Source organism: Cherax quadricarinatus, chromosome 76 (genome assembly GCF_038502225.1).
Source record: "Cherax quadricarinatus isolate ZL_2023a chromosome 76, ASM3850222v1, whole genome shotgun sequence".
NCBI classification, from domain to species: domain Eukaryota; kingdom Metazoa; phylum Arthropoda; class Malacostraca; order Decapoda; family Parastacidae; genus Cherax; species Cherax quadricarinatus.
In genome coordinates this window covers 15101294-15124228 of record NC_091367.1, presented here as the reverse complement: position 1 = coordinate 15124228, position 22935 = coordinate 15101294, and the positions used below count along the sequence as shown (strand labels likewise).

The 22935-nt window shown below is 37.6% G+C and overlaps 1 protein-coding gene across 1 annotated transcript in view; it reads left to right on the top strand.

Moving 5' to 3' along the window:
• The window catches only part of LOC128703639 (protein phosphatase 1 regulatory subunit 21), a 72399-nt gene extending 51185 nt beyond the window's left edge, over positions 1-21214 (top strand). Inside the window, exons 13-19 of the mRNA XM_053798383.2 lie at positions 1215-1409; positions 3201-3311; positions 3901-4038; positions 9763-9884; positions 14686-14791; positions 17640-17707; positions 20256-21214. Coding sequence (XP_053654358.1) covers positions 1215-1409; positions 3201-3311; positions 3901-4038; positions 9763-9884; positions 14686-14791; positions 17640-17660 — 693 coding nt within the window. The 3' untranslated portion in view covers positions 17661-17707; positions 20256-21214. The remainder of the gene's footprint in view (positions 1-1214; positions 1410-3200; positions 3312-3900; positions 4039-9762; positions 9885-14685; positions 14792-17639; positions 17708-20255) is intronic.
• The last annotated feature ends 1721 nt before the right edge of the window (positions 21215-22935 follow it).

Here is a 22935-nt window from a genome sequence, read left to right as displayed (position 1 = left end):
GCATGCCAAAGCCACTTATATGCATAGCATTACAGGCTGTAACAAAATCATTGGTGGCATCTTTATCAGCACTGGCTCCCTCTCCATGCCTCACAACACTGTGAATGCCAGTCCTCTTCTAAAAATGATCTAACCAGCCATGACTAGCTTTAAACACTTCACTTTCTTGACTCGTTCCTGCCTTGTTTTTCACAAGATCAGCATGCATCAGTTTTGCCTTTTCGCAAATCATTGCCTCTGATAAACTGTCGCCGGCATACTGTTTTTCTGTTATCCAGATCAGAAGCAATTTATCAATGTGCTCTAATGTCCCTGATCTTTGTTTGGTTATCGATTTCACCTCCATCGCAACGTTAGCCGATTTAATAACATCTTTGTTTTTCACAGTCGTAGATACCATTGTTCTCGGCATATGGTATGCAGCAGCCAAGTCCTGGATACACATGCCACCTTCATACTTTTCAACAATCTCTTTTTTTCACCTCCATGATGATCCTAACCATTTTCTTCATTGCTTTGCTCTTCTCATTAACTTTCTTAGAACTCATGGTTAATGAATTTACTAAAAATTTATATGAAAAAACACAAAATCACGTGAAAATTCACAGAGTTACAGCACGGGTTGTTTACTGAATGGTAGCAATGGGCTTACTGATGCTATTGGGCAGTCAAGGCTTTGTCTTGAGAGAGAGGTAAACAAGGGTAGCGCACGGTGTCGTGACTCATTTTGATCCATGGAAGTTCTAGCACACGAGTCGTATTCCAAACAAAGGTCATGTACCAAGCTGAAATTTTCGCGTCTAAACAGGACGTATACCAAGTTGGACTTATTCCAACGCGGACGTATACTGAGGTACCACTGTATTTTCTATTACCCACTGAAAACTTTGTTGATAATGCATATGTTTCTAAACTTTTTGTGTATTCTATCAAAGTGACTTTCTGGCTTATTTTGGTATCATCCACAGAGGAGGATAGAAAACTTTTATAAACTTTTCATTTTAATTTTCAGGAGTATTTTCTCTGTCTGGTTTATGGTTTTAGCATGAACATTAATTACAATTTTTTTTGTATAGTACATTTGTTCATGCTTGTTGTGTTGATATTTGTTACATAGGTTTACCTTTTGTGCTCTTGTGTATTTAAGTGCTCTGCAAATCTCACCACTTCCTTTTTTTGTACTATATATGACTAGAATTTTTCATGTGTTTCAGGAGGAAAGCAAGCCAGCTCTTTTCGATAGTACACTAGCCAGCCCTGGAGATGCCACTAACCTGGCAGGCACCGAGACCTCACTCATGAAACAGTTGGCTCTTGCAACCTCAAAATTAAGTCAACTTGAAGCTGAGAGAGAACATTGGAGGCTGGAGCACCAGCTACTGCAGTGTAAACATCAAAAGGAAGCAAAGGTTTGTAGTGGCTCTTGTCATCATCATCTCAAGATCTGCCATTGCCTTAGAGTAAATTTGTAAACTTTCTCTTGAGACTTGAGTCCTGGAGGTGGGAAGCACAGTGCCTTCACTCTAAAGGAGGGGTGGGGGATATTTGCAGTTTGGAGGGGCATGTGAACTGTAGTATCGCATGCCTCTGGCAAGACAGTGATAGAGTGAATGATGATGAAAGTGTTTCTTTTTTGGGTCACTCTACCTCGGTGGAAGATGGCTGGTGTGTTAAAAGAGTGGTAAGGGAATGCAGAAAAAGAGTTAATAAGAGTGGGTGAGGTTTGATCAAAAAATTTTGCTGAGAACAAGAAAAAGTTTTGAAATGTAATATAGTTGGTAGAATTACCGACAATATGTAAAGTAAAAGGACACAAGTGCAACTAATGTGACATTTATTGTGGCAACGTTTTGCTCTCCAGGAGCTTTATCAAGCCATTACAAACAATACATGGACACAGAGGGTATATAAAGGCTCAGAGTGAGGTGAATACTAGTGAGGTACCATTTCAATGTTCACTAGTGGTAGTAGTAGTAGTGGTAGTGACAAAAGTAATACAATATGGTAGAGCAATTAATTCGTACATGAGTAAAAGGATATAAAAGCTATTACTTATATACCCTCTGTGTCCATGTATTGTTTGTAATGGCTTGATAAAGCTCCTGGAGAGCGAAACGTTGCCACAATAAATGTCACATTAGTTGCACTTGTGTCCTTTTACTTTACAAGTTTTGAAATAATATCAGTAATTGTTTTTGTTGTTGTTGTTGTTGTTGTTAAAAAAAAAATCAGTAAGTTGGGGTTGGTGGAAGTATAAGAAAGACGGAGGAAATATTTTGAAGAGTTTTTGAATGTTGAAGAGAGGGAAGCAGTGATATCTTGCATTGAGTAGGGAGGAAGAGCTGGATGGGTGTGTATGGGAGGCAGTGGGTAGAATGAATGGGGGTAAACCAGTTGGAGTAGATGAGATAAAGACAAATGTTAACAATAGGTGGGGATATAGTTTCAGAGTGGTTGGTGCATTTGTTCAGTATATGCTTGAAAGGGAAAAGGTACCTAAGGTTTGGCAGAGAGCATGCATAGTTCCTTCGTATAAAGGAGAGGGGGATAAAAGAGAGGAAGAATTATAAGGGAATAAGCCTGTTGAGTATACCAAGTAAAGCGTATGGTTGGGGTATTATTGAAAGAATTATGGGTAAGATAGAGAGTAGGACTACAGAGGAACAAAGTGATCTTTTGTATTGTATTGATAAAGCCACTGGATGGCAAAACATCTACGAATAAAGATACCCAGATGTTGCACTATTACATGTTATTTAAAGTTTGAATACTTACACAACTACTCCTTACATAAATTTCTAAAATGTATGAACTTTCATAAATTTTATTGTTCTTGGTTAAAATTGGATTAATAAAGTTACTAGAAATAACTAATTCTTGGCTTTATTTGTTGTCTTTGCCTAATAGATTACCATCTCCATTTCTCTCTCAATTTTTATATCCCTATTTGAATACAAATACACTGATAACCTGTTATTTAAGAGGAAACATCAGACAACATTTTGATGCATTTTGAACCATTATGAAGTCAGATCGTAGGATAGACTAAAATGTGTATTAAAGTTTTCTCGTGGTATTGTGAGATGTGGATTGTTCTGGCCGTGATATTGTGACTTATTATCGATGAACAATGTTACCGTATTTACAGATGAACATGATTATTCGATGTGACTAAAGTCGGATTTATTTTACTCTTGTAGCGTGTTCGGCAATTGGAGAATCAACTAAAGGGTGAGGTTACAGCTTCTGCGGAATGTGACCAGTTACACACTAAGGAACACTCTGCTTCAGTTGCATCAACTACATCAATAGTAAGTTATACACCAAGAAAAACACTGTTGGTTCATCAGCTACATCAATATTAAGTTACACAACAAGGAAAAAACTGCTTCAGGTACATCATCTGCATCATTAGTAAGTTACACACCAAGAAGCACTGGTTTAGGTTCATCAACTACATCAGTAGTACTGTTAATACTGACTTGAAAGTAGAGTTTTAATGCTCAGTTTTTTTTTGTTGTTTATAATACTAGGGATTCACTTGTATGATGGGTAGAAAATGACAAACATTGAACCACCACCTCAAAAATACTCAATCCTGGGTTGCTACTCTCATTTCCAATACTCAAGTACTGCTATGGTACCTGCCTATGCTGATAAGTAAGACATGTCTTCAACAGCTGATAATTAAGACAAGAGAGGTGCCTTGATTCCAGTGAGAGAGGGGCACTTGATCCAAGAAACTGTACTTATCTTTCCCTTCCTTTGATTGAATCTGAATGCCTCCCATTCCTCAGGTACTATATGACCACTATGAGTTTAGCAATCCCTCCTGAATAAAGTAATTTAATGGATATTGAATATGAGGACAAACTAATCTAGTCATACTTATTTTTGCAGGCTGGTGAAGTGTATGGAGTTGATGGAGCATCAGAAGAGAGAGAGAAGGACATTAGGAATCATTTTACAAGTCGTTGTTCTCACCTATACATGCAACTTACATCAGCAACAAGCCAAGCGGCTCTTTATCAGAATGAAGTAAATTGTCACTCTTAATATATTGTCACAAAACTCACTACATATGGTATAATTTGTTGCCTATATATTTTGTAATTTTTTAAGTTGGTTTGCAGCTCAAATTAAACCATTATAGAATACGAGGACAGTCCCTCTCATACACGAAATCTTACCAGGGTGACAGACACCAACATATGATCATTAATGAATGTTCTTCAGCAACCCGATCAATCATCAAAGGGGTTCCACAAAGTAGTGTCTTGGGGGCTTATGCTATTTGTAATCTACATCAGTGATCTTCAAAATGCTTCACAGGAGCTTGAACCAATTCTGTTTGTTGATGACACAACTTATGCTATTTCAAATCCTGATCCAGCTGCTTTCAACAACACAGTAGTGCTGAACTTGCTAAAATATCTACTTGATCATGACTGACCAACTCACCATCAAACAAGACCTTCTATATAATGTTAAGAAACAAAGCAGTATACTGTACCAATTATTAAGATGAGGGTAAATTCACTTCGACGACAAACTAAAATTCAACACTCGCATCCAGAACATTCCTAAAAAAAAAAAAACAAAAAGAAACTGTGGGCATTCTCTCAAAATATGCTACTGTTCACCAAACATCCCTGCTTACTTTGTACTACTATAATCTATCCATACCTCACCTATGGTATCAGAGCATGGGGATCATCAACAGCTAATCACTTTAAACCTGTTGTTACTCAACAAAATCATCTCAGAATAATTGTTCAATCAGGCTCCAGGTAATACACACACCCCTTTATTCAGAAGTTAAAATTTGCTTAATGTACAAAATATTCACACTTTCTGCTGTGCATGCTATTTCAGTAGGACATTGAATTCAAATATTAACTCAGAACTTAAATCCTATCTGGAGAGCTGCAGCACAACACTTGGACACAATACAAAGAACAAGGATCTTTGACATTCCATGTGTACGACTTGACCTGTTCAAAAACATCATGCAAATTATAGGTCCAAAAACTTAGAACTCATTGCCTGAAAATACCAGAAGTTTCCCAACTGCCAACATCTTCACTAATATTGTTAAAAAGTGCCTATTAAATCTCACATAAATGTTATATCGATCAACTCTAAATTCTCAATCTTTGATTTCAGCACCTCAATTCAACCACTCCATCAAATGCAGGTCATTGAACTGATGCAATTTCAATGTGATTTGCATATTTGCAATTGACCATGCAACCTGTCTCATCATACTTATGATTGTTATGAGTTGCCCAGGTTGTATTGATTTATATTATATTCTATACTAGGTCTTGATATAAAATGTGTAAGCCTTATGATTATCTCACCCAAAATCTATTTGCATAGTTAAAGCCTATATAGCTCATCACAAATAATTTCTTTTTTTAATTTGTATATTGAATAGGGTAGGTTTTAGGCCCTCTGAAAATGTTTGAATATAGTTAGAGGAGTTCTCAAAATTCTTGTTGCTTATGCATTCATTAACAGTACAATACACTAGAGAAGTGTGTGTGAGCATGGTAGATGGGAGTGAAAGGAGACTAATGGTTTTTGTGACCTGATGAGCTGTTGGAGTGTGAGCAGGGTAATATTTTGTGAAGGACTCAGGGAAACTGGTTAGCCAGACTTGGGTCCTGGAAATGGGAAGTACAATGCCTGCACTTTAAAGGAGGGGTTTGGGATATTGGCAGTTTGGAAGGACATTTAAACTTCCATAACTGAGTGCCTCTGCAAAGATATTGATTTTGTATGAGTGTTGGTGAAAGTGTTGAATGAGAATGATGAAAGTATTTTGTTGCTGTTTTGAGTTTTTCTCTATGGGTCACCCTGCCTTGGTGGAAAACTGCTGACATGTTAAAAAAACAAAATTCTCACTATTACATAATTTTGGGAGAATTTTGTTCATAAGTACAGATTTGTCATTATTTTGGCATTCATTGGTTCCCTGTATTTTCACATTTGTGCTTAGTAAAGGTAGTGTACTTATAATCATGTCACATATTATTTGATTATACCCAGTAAAGTCTAGGTAGTAGGTTGGTAGACAGCAACCGCCCAGGGAGGTACTACCGTCCTGCCAAGTGAGCGTAAAACGGAAACCTGTAATTGTTTTACATGATAGTAGGATTGCTGGTGTCTTTTTTCTGCCTCATAAACATGCAAGATTTCAGGTACGTCTTGCTGCTTCTACTTACACTTAGGTCACACTACACATACATTTACAAGCATGTATATACACACCCCTCTGGGTTTTCTTCTATTTTCTTTCTAGTTCTTGTTCTTGTTTATTTCCTCTTATCTCCATGGGTGAGTGGAACAGAATTTTTCCTCTGTGGGCATGCTTGTCGTAAGCAGTGACTAAAATGCTCAGAGCAAGAGTCTAGTAATATATACAGGAGAAGGGATTACTAAAGTTAAAAAGAGAAACTTTCGTTTTTCTTTTTGGGCCACATGCTTTGGTGGGATATGGCTGGTTTGTTGAAAGAAGTAGAAGACCTGGTAAAGATAATTTGCTTCAAATCATAATGCAGTGGACCCTCGGTTATCAGCCCTGATCCATTTCAGAAGGCCGGCCTAAAACTGAAATGGCCGATAACCGAAATAATTATTCCCATAAGAATTAATGTAAATACAATTAATCCGTTCCAGACACCCAAAAATATTCACAAAAAATACATTTTTTAGAGATTAATTATAGTTTTTTTTTTATTAACACACTGGCCGATTCCCACCAAGGCAGGGTGGCCCGAAAAAGAAAAACTTTCACCATCATTCACTCCATCACTGTCTTGCCAGAAGGGTGCTTTACACTACAGTTTTTAAACTGCAACATTAACACCCCTCCTTCCGAGTGCAGGCACTGTATAGTTTTACATACACAAAACAGTGAGAACTAAATAAAATAAATACATAAACAATTAAATCAGTACATATTACATACCTTTACTGAAGACTGCTGTTGGCTTATGGAAGATAGGGAGGAGGAGAGAGGGAGGAGAGTTTATTGTTTGGAACGGGAATCCCCCTCCTTAACGGCTTCAGGGTTACTTCCCTTCTTTGTCTTTTAATGCCACTAGGACCAGCTTGAGAGTCACTGGACCCCTGTTGCACAAAATACAGTGGACCCCAGCATAACGATTACCTCCGAATGCGACCAATTATGTAAGTGTATTCATGTAAGTGCGTTTGTACGTGTATGTTTGGGGGTCTGAAATGGACTAATCTACTTCACAATATTTCTTATGGGAACAAATTCGATCAGTACTGGCACCTGAACATACTTCTGGAGTGAAAAAATATCGTTAACCGGGGGTCCACTGTATGTCTAGAGAACTCTGTTTCTGGCATGTTTCTAAGATTTCCCTGAAGTGGGACAAGGTTCTATCACTGAGCCTGTTGCAGATGCAGCTTATTTCAGCTTGGTCAGGGCGATATTTCTCAGCAAAAGCTTGTACCCTAGTCCACATTGCACAAATCTCCTTAGTCTCTGAAGAAGGCACTTCCTTCACTCCCTCTTCCTCCTCCTCTGAAGCAAGTTCCTGAGCTGTGGCCTGTAGTTGTTCCAGATGAAGCTTTTGCAGCTCTTCATTGGTTAGCTCTTCCCTGTGGTCCTCCACCAGCTCTTCCACATCCTCACTGCTTACCTCCAACCCCAGGAACTTGCCCAGAGATACAGTGGCTTCCACAACAGGCATAGGGTCCTCAGGGTCAGCTCCAAACCCTTCAGAATCCCTCTCCTGGGCACATTTTGGCCACAATTTTCTCCAAGCAGAGTTCAAAGTCCTGGAGGATATTCAAGTGATTCTTCCAGAACTCTCTTAGGGTCAAATCTGTGTCCCAGGTCACTTCAAAGCACCTTTGAAACATTGCTTTGGTGTACAGTTTTTTGAAGTTAGAAATGACCTGCTTGTCCATAGGCTGGATGAGAGGAGTGGTGTTAAGAGACAAGAACTTCACTGTGATGAAACAGAATTCCACAGACAATAGGTCTACCAAGTTTGGAGGATGAGCAGGAGCATTGTCCAGTACCAGGAAGCACTTGAGTGGCAGTTTATGTTCCAGGAGGTATTTTTTCACACTCGAGCCCAACACATCATTCACCCATTCTTTGAAAATTTGGCTTGTGACCCATGCATTATTGTTAGCCCTCCACAACTGACACAATTTAATCTTGAAAACATTGTGTTTCATGAGCACTCTGGGATTTTCAGTAATACACCAGTAAAGCCTTCACTTTGAAATCCCCAGTAGCATTAGCACGAAACAAGAGAATAAGTCTGTCTTTCATAGTCTTGTGTCCAGGCAGGGCCTTTTCCTCCTGTGTAATGTAGGTCCTCTTTGGCATTTTCTTCCAAAACAGGCCTGTTTTGTCACAATTGAACACTTGTTGGCAGAGGAATCCTTTAGCCTCTACGTACCCCATGAAATCTTTCACAGATTTTTCAGCCGCACATTTATCAGAACTTGCAGCCTCTCCATGCCTTACCACACTGTGTATGCCACTACGCTTCTTAAATCTCTCAAACCAGCCTTTGCTGGCCCTAAATTCACTAACAACAGCACTTGTTCCCGGCATTTTATTTACAAGATCCACATTCAACTGCTTTGCCTTCTCACAAATCACTGACTCCACAACACTATCTCCCCTGATTGTTTTTCCCTGATCCACAACAATAATAACTTTTCCATATCTTCCATTATTGGTGACCTGTTTCATTTCGTTATCACACTTACTCCTTTCGCAACAACAGCTTCCTTGATTTGTTCTTTCTATGCCAGGATGGAAGTGATAGTAGATTTGTTTTTCCCATACATCCTGGCAAGTTCCAACACTCGCATACCACTCTCAAATTTTTCAATCACTTCTCTCTTAAATTCCATAGTGTTTCTCACTTTCTTTACCACAGAAACTTTACTAGGAACTTTCTTTGGGGCCATGCTTACTTATTTCACACTTGCACTTAATAAATAACAGAGAAAAACACTGATTTATAGCAAAATGTTTGGATGAATGAGCAGAAGCATTCTCACTCAGCCAGCTACCTGATTCAGGAATGCACGAGTGTCACCGGCCGATAAGCGAAATAATGGCCGAAACCAGAAGCCGAAAAGCAGGCCGATAAGCGGCACAGCCGATAACCAAGAGTTCACTTGATATAATGTATTGTAATTATCTCTAGTAAAAATAGTGTGCTTTAAATTATATATTTGAGGGCAATGTATGGTGTGATTATGCAGAGAATTCAGAGATTGGTGACTATGAGATGCAGGGTTACCAAAAGTATTATTCAGATGGCTGAGTCTAGGGTTGAGGGGTAGGGGTCATCTTAAGAAAGGTTTTTGGGAGAGGGTAAAGGAGGTTTGGAGTGCTAGGATCTTGGACATCCAACAGGCTTGCGTGAGTGTGTTATATAGGAATCATCAGAGGCATGTGATTTGATGAGCTGTTGAAGTGTGAGCAAGGTAACAGTTATGAAGGGATTCAGGGAAACCAGTTAATCAGACTTGAGTCCTTGAAGTGGAAAGTGCAGTGCCAACACTGTAAAGGAGGGGTAGGCATGTTGCAGTTTGGAGGGGCATCTGAACTGTGATGTCAGCTCCCTTCAGGCAAAACAGTGATTGAATGGGTGAAAGTGTTTTCTTAATTGATGGGTTACCTTAGCTTGGTGGGAAATGGCCAGTGTTAAATAATTATTCCTAGTAAAAATAATGCATTTAAAATTACAGTGTGAATCATTGATGAGACGTTTGGTTGTGAGTGAGGAGAATCGAGCCAGCTGTGACCAGGAGGTTGATAATCAGAGAGAGATTGTCAATCAGCTCAAAGAAACACTGCAGACTACCTCCAGGTATGCATACCTATGATAGTTTTCAAGATTTTTTTTTTTTTTTTTTTCACCTTTCACCTTTGTGGCCCAGTCTGGGGCCAGGTTTGCCTGTTCAACCAGGATTTTTTGCAGCTTTTCATAGTGTTTATTTGAATATAGTTGAAATCCCTTAACAAGTTTTACTTTTCTCTTAGAGTCAAATCCTTAAGATGAATCCAGAGCACTGCATTTTAGATGCATAAGTTATGCAGGGATTGGTAAATACAATATCAGTGTTTTTGTACATTTTACTGTACATTATTGAAACTGTACAAGCATGCTAAGAGATTGTGGTGGTGCAAAAAATGGATATATTATGTACATATTCCCTATGAAGAGAGTGGTGAGAGTGCAAAAGGAGAACAGATGATAGAGTGGGAGAGGCACTGCCAAGAAATTTTAATGAAAATAGGAAAAAATTTTGGAGCGAGTTAAACAAGTTAAGAAAGCCTAGAGAACGAATGGATTTGTCAGTTAAAAACAGAGTAGAGGAGTTAGTAGATGGGTAGATGGCGAGAATATTTTGAGGAACTTTTAAATGTCAACGAAGAAAGGGAAGTGGTGATTTCATGCATTGGCCAGGGAGGTATACCATCTTTTAAGAATGAAGAAGAACACGATGTGAGTGTGGGGGAGGTGCGTGAGGCATTATGTTGAATGAAAGGGGGTAAAGCAGCTGGAACTGACGGAATCATGACAGAAATGTTAAAAGCAGGGGAGGATATAGTGTTGGAGTGGTTGGTATTTTTGTTTAATAAATGTATGAAAGAGGGGAAGGTACCTAAGGATTGGTGGAGAGCATGTATAGTCCCTTTATATAAAGGGAAGGGGGACAAAAGAGATTGTAAAAACTATAGAGGAATAAGTTTATTGAGTATACCAGGAAAAGTGTATGGTAGGGTTATAATTGAAAGAATTAGAGGTAAGACAGAATGTAGGATTGCGGATGAGCAAGGTGGTTTCAGAGTTGGTAGGGGATGTGTAGATCAAGTGTTTACATTGAAGCATATATGTGAACAGTATTTAGATAAAGGTAGGGAAGTTTTTATTGCATTTATGGATTTAGAAAAGGCATATGATAGAGTGGATAGGGGAGCAATGTGGCAGATGTTGCAAATATAAGGAATAGGTGGTAAGTTACCAAATGCTGCAAAGAGTTTTTATGAGGATAGTGAGGCTCAGGTTAAGGTGTGTAGAAGAGAGGGAGACTACTTCCCAGTAAAAGTAGGTCTTAGACAGGGATGTGTAATGTCACCATGGTTAATATATTTATAGATGGGGTTGTAAAAGAAGTAAATGCTAGGGTGTTCAGGAGAGGTGTGGGATTAAATTATGGGGAAATAAATACAAAATGGGAATTGACACAGTTCCTTTTGCTGATGATACTGTGCTTATGGGAGATTCTAAAGAAAAATTGCAAAGGTTAGTGGATGAGTTTGGGAGTGTGTGTAAAGGTAGAAAGTTGAAAGTGAACATAGAAAAGAGTAAGGTGATGAGGGTATCAAATGATTTAGATAAAGAAAAATTGGATATCAAATTGGGGAGGAGGAGTATGGAAGAAGTGAATATTTTCAGATACTTGGGAGTTGACGTGTTGGCGGATGGATTTATGAAGGATGAGGTTAATCATAGAATTGATGAAAGAAAAAAGGTGAGTGGTGCGTTGAGGTATATGTGGAGACAAAAAATGTTATCTATGGAGGCAAAGAAGGGAATGTATGAAAGTATAGTAGTACCAACACTCTTATATGGGTGTGGAGCCAGGGTTGTGAATGCAGCAGCGAGGAGGTGGTTGGAGGCAGTGGAGATGTCCTGTCTAAGGGCAATGTGTGGTGTAAATATTATGCAGAAAATTCGGAGTGTGGAAATTAGGAGGTGTGGAGTTAATAAAAGTATTAGTCAAAGGGCTGAAGAGGGGTTGTTGAGGTGGTTTGGTCATTTCGAGATAATGGATCAAAGTAGAATGACATGGAGAGCGTATAAATCTGTAGGGAAAGGAAGGCGGGGTAGGGGTCGTCCTCGAAAAGGTTGGACGGAAGGGGTAAGGGCAGTTTTGTGGGCGAGGGGCTTGGACTTCCAGTAGGCGTGCATGAGCGTGTTCGATAGGAGTGAATGGAGATGAATGGTATTTGGGACCTGACGATCTGTTGGAGTGTGAGCAGGGTAATATTTAGTGAAGGGATTCAGGGAAACCGGTTATTTTTATATAGCCGAACTTGAGTCCTGGAAATGAGAAGTACAGTGCCTGCTCTCTAAAGGAGGGGTTCGGGATATTAGCAGCTTGGAGGGGTATGTCGTGTATCTTTATACGTATATGCTTCTAAGCTGTTGTGTTCTGAGCACCTCTGCAAAAACAGTGATTATGTGTGAGTGAGGTGAAAGTGTTGAATGATGATGAAAGTATTTTCTTTTTGGGGATTTTCTTTCTTTTAGGGTCACCCTGCCTCGGTAGGAGACGACCGACTTGTTAAAAAAAAATTCCCTATCCTTTAAAAAGTTTAATTTCATAATGAATTAGCAATTTCTACAAATTCTCCTATCCCATACTATATTTAAATAAAAGAAAGGAATATGTATCAAAGCAACTGGAAAAGGAACAAACCTTTTGAGTGTCAACAATGTTTGCTAATAATTAGTGATTTATAGATAACTGAAAATGCCATTTCCCTGCCTTTTAAGGTTGAATTCTTTTATGAATTAGCAATTTCTACTTCATCATCTATCTCATTCTATTTCAATAAATGACCTGTATGTGAACAGTTGGAAGAAAAAATACAGTGCCCATTAACAGCTTAACCCAGGTTTCACTACAGCATCATACTTCACACACTGCATCACTGTCTCTTACTGCACATGACAGTAATTACCTACATATTCCTGTGATATCTGTGATGAAATATATACTACAGTTACAATACTTCTACTATAGCTCTGTTGATGAGATAAGAAATATCAGCAAAAATGGATGAGAATGCATGGAAAAATGCCATAGAACAATAAGGAAACTAATATCCATGTTTCTTCCAAAAACATGGTATACAGTATAATCTTTTTAAGAGATCAACATTAAGCTTTAAGTGAATCAAAAGCTGACTTATTAAGTCAGCTTAGAAATGTTCAAGCTAAGCAAATGCAACACAAAATTACTGCATGAGCAGTAATTCAATTTTTCCAGTCTTCAAGAAACAAACTAGTACCTACACAAGCCAAATATCCTTCAAAACTTGTTTCCAGGCAAGAATGACCATAAAGAATAAAAAAGCATGACTGAAGCAATACGCAAATAACTCTCACATAGGAGAAAGAAACTTACGGCAATGTTTCGGTCCAACTTGGACCATTAATTAGTCACAAGCTCCCAGCAAGAGGAAACATGTAAGTAATATGATTACATCCATATTTAACTTTGAGAATTACTATGTACTTTAGTGTGTGTGTGATATGGATGAATGTATGTTTGTAGAAGTGAGAACAACAGCTTGCATGTCCATCTAGGATGGAAGTCACTGCTCAAGTTTAGCATGCCAGAATGGTGGTGCAGGAGCAATGCAGCCTGCCCGGGGTAATGGTGTAAGAGCAATACTACCTGCCTGGGTGTTCGTAGAAGAGCAGTGCACCCAGCCTGGGTAGTGGTGGAGTGATGCACCCTGCCAGGGTGGTGGTAAAGAAGCAGTGTACCCAGTGTACTTCATACAAATGGCCTGGAACTGTTATAAATGATTTAAAACAGCAACTGCATATTGCAGTTATGGCAATACAGATAAAAGTGGAACATCGATAATAGAGAATTCGCTTACAGTGAACTCTTATAAAATAAGGGAAACCTGTATATACATATTTGGAATTAAGCAATAAACAGTTTATAAGACATTGTAATTGATTAGGAGATATTTATTATTTAAGCAAACTATTCTTGTTATCATTACAGCTGTACAATAATACCAGAGGATTTTTGCTGCTGCAATACAGCCATGCTCTCCAGCTCCCTGTCATTTTACACATAATAGTTGTGTAAAAAAATGTTTTACAGTATTCATGAATATAGAATAGGTTCATGTACAACAAACTCGAATTTCCTTATGAGAAAAGAAAAACTGTATCGTTAGGTTACATTGTCTTTAAACAGTTCACTTCTCTACTGTCATTTTTATTTAAAATCACCCCATGTAATACAACCCCATCACAGTTGTTGGAAATTCACTTCTCCCTCACATATTACTGTGTAATTGTAAGTTGTGTTTAAACTGCAAAATTATTGTATATTCGTGATGAATAAAATGACACAATACTGTGACTGGAACAATTCACTTGTGATAATGTTTTGGTCCAGCTTGAACCATAAACTGTCACACAGTTAATGGTCTAAGTCAGATCAGAATGTCACAAGTTTTGTTCTTGTATGTGTGGGTTATTTGTGTATTCCTATGTGCAGGTTATCTGTGTATTTTTCAACATACATGCCATGTAAACATTACTGCAATAACTTGCTCTTCTAGTTAACTCATTATTTTGTTTTAACATTAAGTGCCCTCAGCAGTGACTGAGTATCCTTTCTCACTAGTCTCATGACTAAGGAGGTGAGAGGTAAACGTGATACTGGCGAAGGCCTCTTGATCCAAGGCATTGAAGCTACTCCCCCTTCAGTCAAACCTAATTTTCTTTCATTTCCAGGTGCTGTGTTACCCTTCCATATTTAGTATTTCCACATAAATGTAATAATAGTAGTAGTAATAATAACTACTGTAATTATATTCTTTTTGTTCTCATGTTCTGTTTATTTCAGAAATTATGAGGAACAAATATCAACAATGTCTGAACATTTGGCTGATCTCAATGAGAAAATAACAGCACAGTCAGAGTTGATTGAACATCTAAAATATGAAAACAAGGTAAGTTCATTTCATACTCAAGTCTCTAATTAGCAGACAGATTACTTTACTGAGGGTTTAACTTACAAAAGAGTTTCATTCTTGGTGTTTAACTTGGTGTTTAACTCTAGAAACAACCTTATATACATGTGACACGAGTTGTTGTCATAGAAAACAACTCATATCACACGTATTAGCATTAATAACTATATAAGTGGAACTCAAACATATTGTAATTGCCTGTAACCGGAGGTTTTGTAAGTTGAAGATTTCTTATGCTTAGCCAAATTCTTTATTTATCCCCTTGACTGTCGCAACCCCCAATCCTGAGGTGTCTCCTGCTGTCGCAAAATTTAAAAAAAAAAAAAAATTATTTTTTCTTTTGAAATGATAGAGAATATTTTCCCGATTGTAATGACACCAAAAAAATGAAATTTGATGGAAAACTGACGGAATTACGCTCTCGCGAAGTTTGCGACCTCGGTGATATATACAAATCAGCGATTTCGCCCACTTTGAGCCCTATTTTCGGCTAATTCCATTGTTCCAGTCGACCAAACTCATAGCTATTTCTTTAGAACTCCATTTTTTCTATCGAATGAGTACAAGAAACTGCCCATTTACCGATTTCAACTACCCAATAACGTGGTCAGAAATTTGCAATTTGGCCAATTTCTCGAAAATTAAAAAATATGACAATTTCAAAATAAGGTCCAGAATGAACAATGCAGACATTCCTGGCTCTAAAATAACATTTTCTTTGTTCATCAGTCATGTCTTCAGGCCCCTCTGATATTACTCTTGCTTTCTATTTTGAATTTTTATTCAAACAATAAATAGAAGATTTACTGTTATGCAGACTACTGCAATACTGTAATAGTTGGACATTTATTGGACAATGACATCATTTGTTTACTTTTGAACATCGACAAAAAAATCAAACATTTCCCCTACTTTGAGCTCCATTTCCAGGTTCTTTTTATAGTAAAACCAGAGGTTGGTGGATGAATTTGGTAGGGTATGCAAAAGAAGAAAATTAGAAGTGAATACAGGAAAGAGTAAGGTTATGAGGATAACAAAAAGATTAGGTGATGAAAGATTGAATATCAGATTGGAGGGAGAGAGTATGGAGGAGGTGAATGTATTCAGATATTTGGGAGTGGACGTGTCAGCGGATGGGTCTATGAAAGATGAGGTGAATCATAGAATTGATGAGGGGAAAAGGGTAAGCGGTGCACTTAGGAGTCTGTGGAGACGAAGAACTTTGTCCTTGGAGGCAAAGAGGGGAATGTATGAGAGTATACTTTTACCAATGCTCTTATATGGGTGTGAAGCATGGGTGATGAATGTTGCAGCGAGGAGAAGGCTGGAGGCAGTGGAGATGTCATGTCTGAGGGCAATGTGGAAGTTAGGAGGAGGTGGGGGATTACCAAAACTGTTGTTGAGGTGGTTTGGACATGTAGAGAGAATGAAGCGAAACAGAATGACTTCAAGAGTATATCAGTCTGTAGTGGAAGGAAGGCGGGGTAGGGGTTGGCCTAGGAAAGGTTGGAGGGAGGGGGTAAAGGAGGTTTTGTGTGCAAGGGGCTTGGACTTCCAGCGGGCATGCATGAGCGTGTTTGATAGGAGTGAATGGAGACAAATGGTTTTTAATACTTGACGTGCTGTTGGAGTGTGAGCAAAGTAACATTTATGAATGGATTCAGGGAAACCGGCAGGCTGGACTTGAGTCCTGGAGATGGGAAGTACAGTGCCTTCACTCTGAAGGAGGGGTGTTAATGTTGCAGTTTAAAAACTGTAGTGTAAAGCACCCTTCTGGCAAGACAGTGATGGAGTGAATGATGGTGAAAGTTTTTCTTTTTCAGGCCACCCTGCCTTGGTGGGAATCGGCCAGTGTGTTAATAAAAAAAAAAAATATCTAGAAGTATAAATAATAGAAGTCCTCAGGTTGTTCTTCAACTCTATATATCCTTGGTTAGGCCTCATTTACACTATGCTGCTCAGTTCTGGTCACCGTATTACAGAATGGATATAAATGCTCTGGAAAAAGTACAGAGGAGAATGACAAAGATGATCCCATGTATCAGAAATCTTCCCTATGAGGATAGACTGAGGGCCCTGAATCTGCACTCTCTAGAAAGGCGTAGAATTAGGGGGGATTTGATCGAGGTGTATAAATGGAAAACAGGAATAAATAAAGGGGATGTAAATAGCGTGCTGAAAATTTCCAGCCAAGACAAGACTCGCAGCAATGGTTTCAAGTTGGAAAAATTCAGATTCAGGAAGGATATAGGAAAGCACTGGTTTGGTAATTGAGTTGCGGATGAGTGGAACAAACTCCCGAGTACAGTTATTCAGGCTAAAACGTTGCGTAGTTTTAAAAATAGGTTAGATAAATACATGAGTGGGTGTGAGTTGGACCTGACTAGCTTGTGCTGCTGGGTATGGTGCAGTGCTCCATCCTTGAGTGGAGGTGACCAGACTGGATGGGTCATTGGGCTAATCCAGGAGGAAGGGGGGACATGGACCTGCTGTGCATGGGTCAGTAGGCCGGTTGCAGTGTTCCTTCTTTCTTATGTTCTTAAATTATCACATTATAACTGTAAATTATGCACTAATTGAGTGAAGGGGAAAAGGAGTTTTGAGTGCTAGGGGTTTGGATGCCCAGTAAGCTTGTGTGAGCATTTTAAATAGGAGCAATTAGAAGTAATATTTTATGATTTGATATGCTGTTGGAATGTCAACAAGTAACATTTATGAAGGGATTCAGGGAAACTGGTTTTGCCAGACTTGAGTTCTGTTTAAAATATATATTAAAAAAATTGCCAAACTAGGTGATTTTTTTATCAAATATTTCTCTTCTTTGCAGAACAGAAAAGGAAAGAAGTGAAGGAAAAGAATAGAAATCTGCAGTATAATTTTCTTCAAAATTTTAAGGTAATCAATGTACTTAGTTGACATGCCAATGTTTGAAATTTATTTTTGTCCCTGGACATATCCCACACTGATAAGCTGTTGCACCAGTTTGAGTCTTCCCTTCTTTCTGCTGCCAATGTTGCCATCTCATGGGATTTAAGTTAGGCATTTTCACAAGTGCACACCCTGGTGGTTGGCTGATTTCACTTGGGCTATTCATCTCAAACATCTCTTATGGGGTCATAGTACAGTTACGTATACTATCGCCCCCTTGTGTTTTCTAACAGGTGAATTCCCATAACTGCTCTTTCATACAGACTGCCAAGCCTGATTGTTGGAGTGGTTATGTCTCTTAAGACTGAATGTCTTCATGTCTGTCAGAACAGTGTGCAAATGGGGCCACCAGCCCCAATACTTCTACTGTACTGAATACAGTGTTGTACAGTTGCTCTGTTCTCTTTAATTAATATGTATGTATTAACTAAACATTGTTTAATACCCTTAGTGAAAATAACCAGTACTGAATGTAGAATAAAAGTACGGGTATATAATCAAAAAATAAAATTGTGTTTAGTAAGATACGGATTATTATTGGTCAGGAACTCATTTTTTATTATAACGTATGTGAGAAAATAGGTTCCTAGTTCAGACCTTTCTACATGGAAATAATTTTCAGGTATGTATTAATATCATATGGGGAATACATACTGTACTTGCAGCTGAAGAAGAGCAGTGTTTAATGTAAAATAACTAGTAAATATTTATAGGAAAAAATTAAATTGCATACAGAATATTATGGTTCAGGACTGCATCTCTGATTATAATGTGGTTGTTGGTGGAGGGGGAAAAAAAATGGTTCCAACCCTCAAATTACAACAAAACATTCAGGAACATATTTATATCATTAACCCCTTGACTGTCGCAACCCCCAATCCTGAGGTGTCTCCTGGTGTCAAAAAAAAAAAAAAAAAAAATGATTTTTCTTATGAAATGATAGAGAATCTTTTCCCGATTGTAATGACACTAAAAAACAACATTTGATGGAAAACTGATGGAATTATGCTCTCGCGAAGTTAGCGACCCCGGCGATATTGACAAATCGGCGATTTCGCCCACTTTGAGCCCTATTTTCGGCTAATTCCTTTGTGCCAGTCGACCAAAGTCATAGCTATTTCTTTAGAACTCCATTTTTTCTATCGATTGAGTACAAGAAACTGCCCATTTACCGATTTCAACTACCCAATAATGTGGTCAGAAATTTGCAATTTGGCCAATTTCACGAAAATTAAAAAATATAACAATGTCAAAATAAGGTCCAGAATGAACAATGCAGACATTCCTGGCTCTAAAATAACATTTTCTTTGTTCATCAGTCATGTCTCCAGGCCCCTCTGATATTACTCTTGCTTTCTATTTTGAATTTTTATTCAAACAAAAAATAGAAGGCTTACTATTTGCAGACTACTGCAATACTGTAATAATTGTATAAATAACATCAACCCATTCATGACTGCATATTAGAATGGCTAGTTGGACATTTATTGGACAATGACATCATTTGTGTACTTTTGAACATCGGTAAAAATCAAACATTTCCCCTACTTTGAGCTCCATTTCCAGGTTCTTTTTATAGTAAAATCAAAGTCACATCTATTTCTATAATATGTTTCCCATTCTATCAAATGAGACCAAGAAAACGAGAATACAACCATAAATACTATATGAAAATTGACCACAAAGTCGGCATTTTAATTAAAAAAAACGTCGGAGTTTTTTTTTCTCATTATGCACTGCGTGCTCCAGGATTTTTTTTTATATGGTGCACACTGACCACACAGACCCATTCTCTCACATGTGGGCCTACCAGCTTTCTCCTGCTTGATTTGAAGCCGCTAGAATTTATGAGTATATATACATCAAAAACGGTACCTCGTAAGACGTATATATACGGCCGTGACAGTCAAAGGGTTAATGTTGGACCTACTGTAGTAATAGTGTAATAATATTGTCTTGACTTAATCCACAGCAGTATTTTTGAATATACAGTTCCAGTGCTTCATTTTGAGTAGCTTTAATTATTATAATTGAAAAGAGAAGGTGATTATTCTTTTGGGTGGCCTTATATTGTGATTAGTTTTAGATGTTTTGTTGATGTAGATCTCTGTACATATACACTTCTAATGAGGTATCAGTAGATTAGTTTGTACTGTAGTAGTGTGAATAATGTTGGTTGAGGAACAGAATCCATTGCAGGGGTGCATATTTCACAAACATTAAATTTTTTTAATTAAATCAACAAGATAAAGCTAAATATTACTGCTGCCTTGTCACCCCACAAGGAAAAGTTCTGTAGACAGCATACTTAGGTGCAAATAATGCAACTGAGATTTAGTATAGTCACATCAAACTAAATTCATATATGTTGCATCTCTGTACAAAATGAATTGGATTAAATATGTACTAAAGCCTACTAATTACCTAAGACCAGTGAAGTATATGGAATTATTGAGTAGTAAAAACAATATTTCAATGAATGTAAAGTAATACTGTATTATCTATTTGCATGCAGAAACAGAATGGAGAAGCAGGATGACTACAGCACTCCATGGACTGTTGACTCACAGAATGATGAAGATTTGTATTTGAGAGCATCCTAGAGGGGGTGCCAAGGAACTGGTTGTCCTAATTGCCTTTAATGGAAAAAGATGAGAATGCAAAGTCAAAAGGAGGAAGCAATCATGGAATTCTTACCATGTGAACTTTGAAGATGATCAGAGAGGGGATTGCCTCAAATGCTGAATCAGTAAGGCTCTCCAAACATTTGCATCTTCAGTAAATGGAAGGCACTATATATCCCCCCTTATGGTTTAGTATTTCTCCATGATTATATTAATTGAATGAATGGAAAACATTGGACCATTAAGGCTCCTCTAAGATCTGTGCCTGGAAAATTATACTTAAGATATCGTATTTATACATGGTTTAACGTCTGCTAAGTTGCAGAATCCTTGTGAAGTTGAAAAAGTTATTAGTTATTTCTATTTGGTATCATTCTAGGGATCAGTTTTGTTGCTACTGGTACAGCGACTCCATAATGAGAACAGTAACAATGATGATAGTGATAAGGTGACAAGGAGTGTTGACCACAATGACTGAGCAAGATACAGTGTAAGTTACGAGGTGACGCCATGAATTGACCTAAGTCACTGAATAAGTTACCAATACACACAAGTGATTCTTTTCATAATTCTTTTGCATACTTGTGACTTATGTGATAGTGTTGTCACAGTTGAATCTTGTAGGAAATAAATTCAAGAATATACTTTATACATTTATTATATAATGGTTTATAACAATTTAAATAATTGTAGACAATGGTTGACAGAATTTAGCAGACCTTTTCATTGTTTGCTGAAAGGTGTTAACAGTGGTCTTACCCTTAGCATTATATACTGAGAACTTTTACTTATGGATATAATTTCTAAAATATCTTGGTGCTTCTGTCTATAATAATAAAGTATATTGTTATATGTTTGTTTAAATTAATGATATATATATATATATTTTTTTACCACATCGGTCGTCTCCCACCGAGGCAGGGTGACCCAAAAAGAAAATATTCATTATCACTCAACACCTTCACCTCACTCATACATAATCAGTGTCTTTGCAGAGGTGCTCAGATACAAAAGTTCAGAAGTCCTTCCAAACTGCTAATATCCCAAACCCCTTCTTTAAAGTGCAGGCAATGTATTTTCCATTTCACACCAAGGCAGGGTGGCCCGAAAAAGAAACACTTTCATCATTCACTCTATCTCTGTTTTATCAGATGCGTGCTTACGCTAGTTATAAAACTGTAACATTAACACCCCTCATTCAGAGTGCAGGTACTGTATTTCCTACCTCCGGTTGAAGAAAACTTTTATTTGCTGTAATTCATAATAGTCTAACCCTTTCAGGGTCTAGAGCCCCGATCTGAAACTTGTCCACAGGGTCCTAGAATTTAAAAAAAAAAAAAAAAAAACTTGTTTGTTTTATGAAATGGTAGAGAATCTTTTTCTAAATGTAATAAAACAAAATGTACAAAATTTGGCTCCCATTTTAGGTCAATTACAGTATTCCAGTTGACCAAATTCTTTGCTATTTCTCTAGTATTACTTCTATTTTATATATTAAGCGCAAGAAATCGCCCAGTCAACTCTTTCAACTACCCTATAAAGTTGTCAGAAATTGGTAATTTGGCCAATTTCACACAAAGTTCAAAATATTCCAATTTAACCCTTTGACTGTTTCGGCCGTATATGTACGTCTTACGAGCCAGTGTTTCAGATGTATATATACTCAATAATTCTAGCGGCTTCAAATCAAGCAGGAGAAAACTGGTAGGCCCACATGTGAGAGAATGGGTCTGTGTGGTCAGTGTACACCATATGAAAAAAATCCTGCAGCACGCATTGCATAATGAGAAAAAAAACTCCGATCGTTTTTTTTAACTAAAATGCCGACTTTGTGGTCTATTTTCGTATAGTATTTATGGTTGTATTCTCATTTTCTTGGTCTCATTTGATAGAATGGAAAACATGTTGTAGAAATAGAGGTGATTTTAATTGGTTTTACTATGAAAAGAACCTTGAAATGGAGCTCAAAGTAGGGGAAATGTTTGATTTTTGCCGATGTTCAAAACTAAACAAATCATGTCATTTTCCAATAAATGTCCAAGTAGCCATTCTAATATGCAGTCATGAATGGGTTGACATTATTTATACAATTATTACAATATTGCAGTAGTCTACATAACAGTAAATCTTCTATTTTTTGTCTGAATAAAAATTCAGAATAGAAAGCAAGAGTAATATCAGAGGGGCCTGGAGATGTAACTGATGAACAAAGAAAATGTTATTTTAGAGCCAGGAATGTCTGCATTGTTCATTCTGGACCCTATTTTGAAATTGTCGTATTTTTTAATTTTTGTGAAATTGGCCAAATTGCAAATTTCTGACCACGTTATTGGGTAGTTGAAATCAGTAAATGGGCAGTTTCCTGTACTCAGTCGATAGAACAAATGGAGTTCTAAAGAAATAGCCATTAGTTTGGTCGACTGGGACAATGGAATTAGCTGAAAATAAGGCTCAATGTGGACAAAAATCGCCGATTTGTAAATATCGCTGAGGTCGCTAAATTTACGAGAACATAATTCCATCAGTTTTCCATCAAATTTCGTTCTTTTGGTGTCGTTACAATCGGGAAAA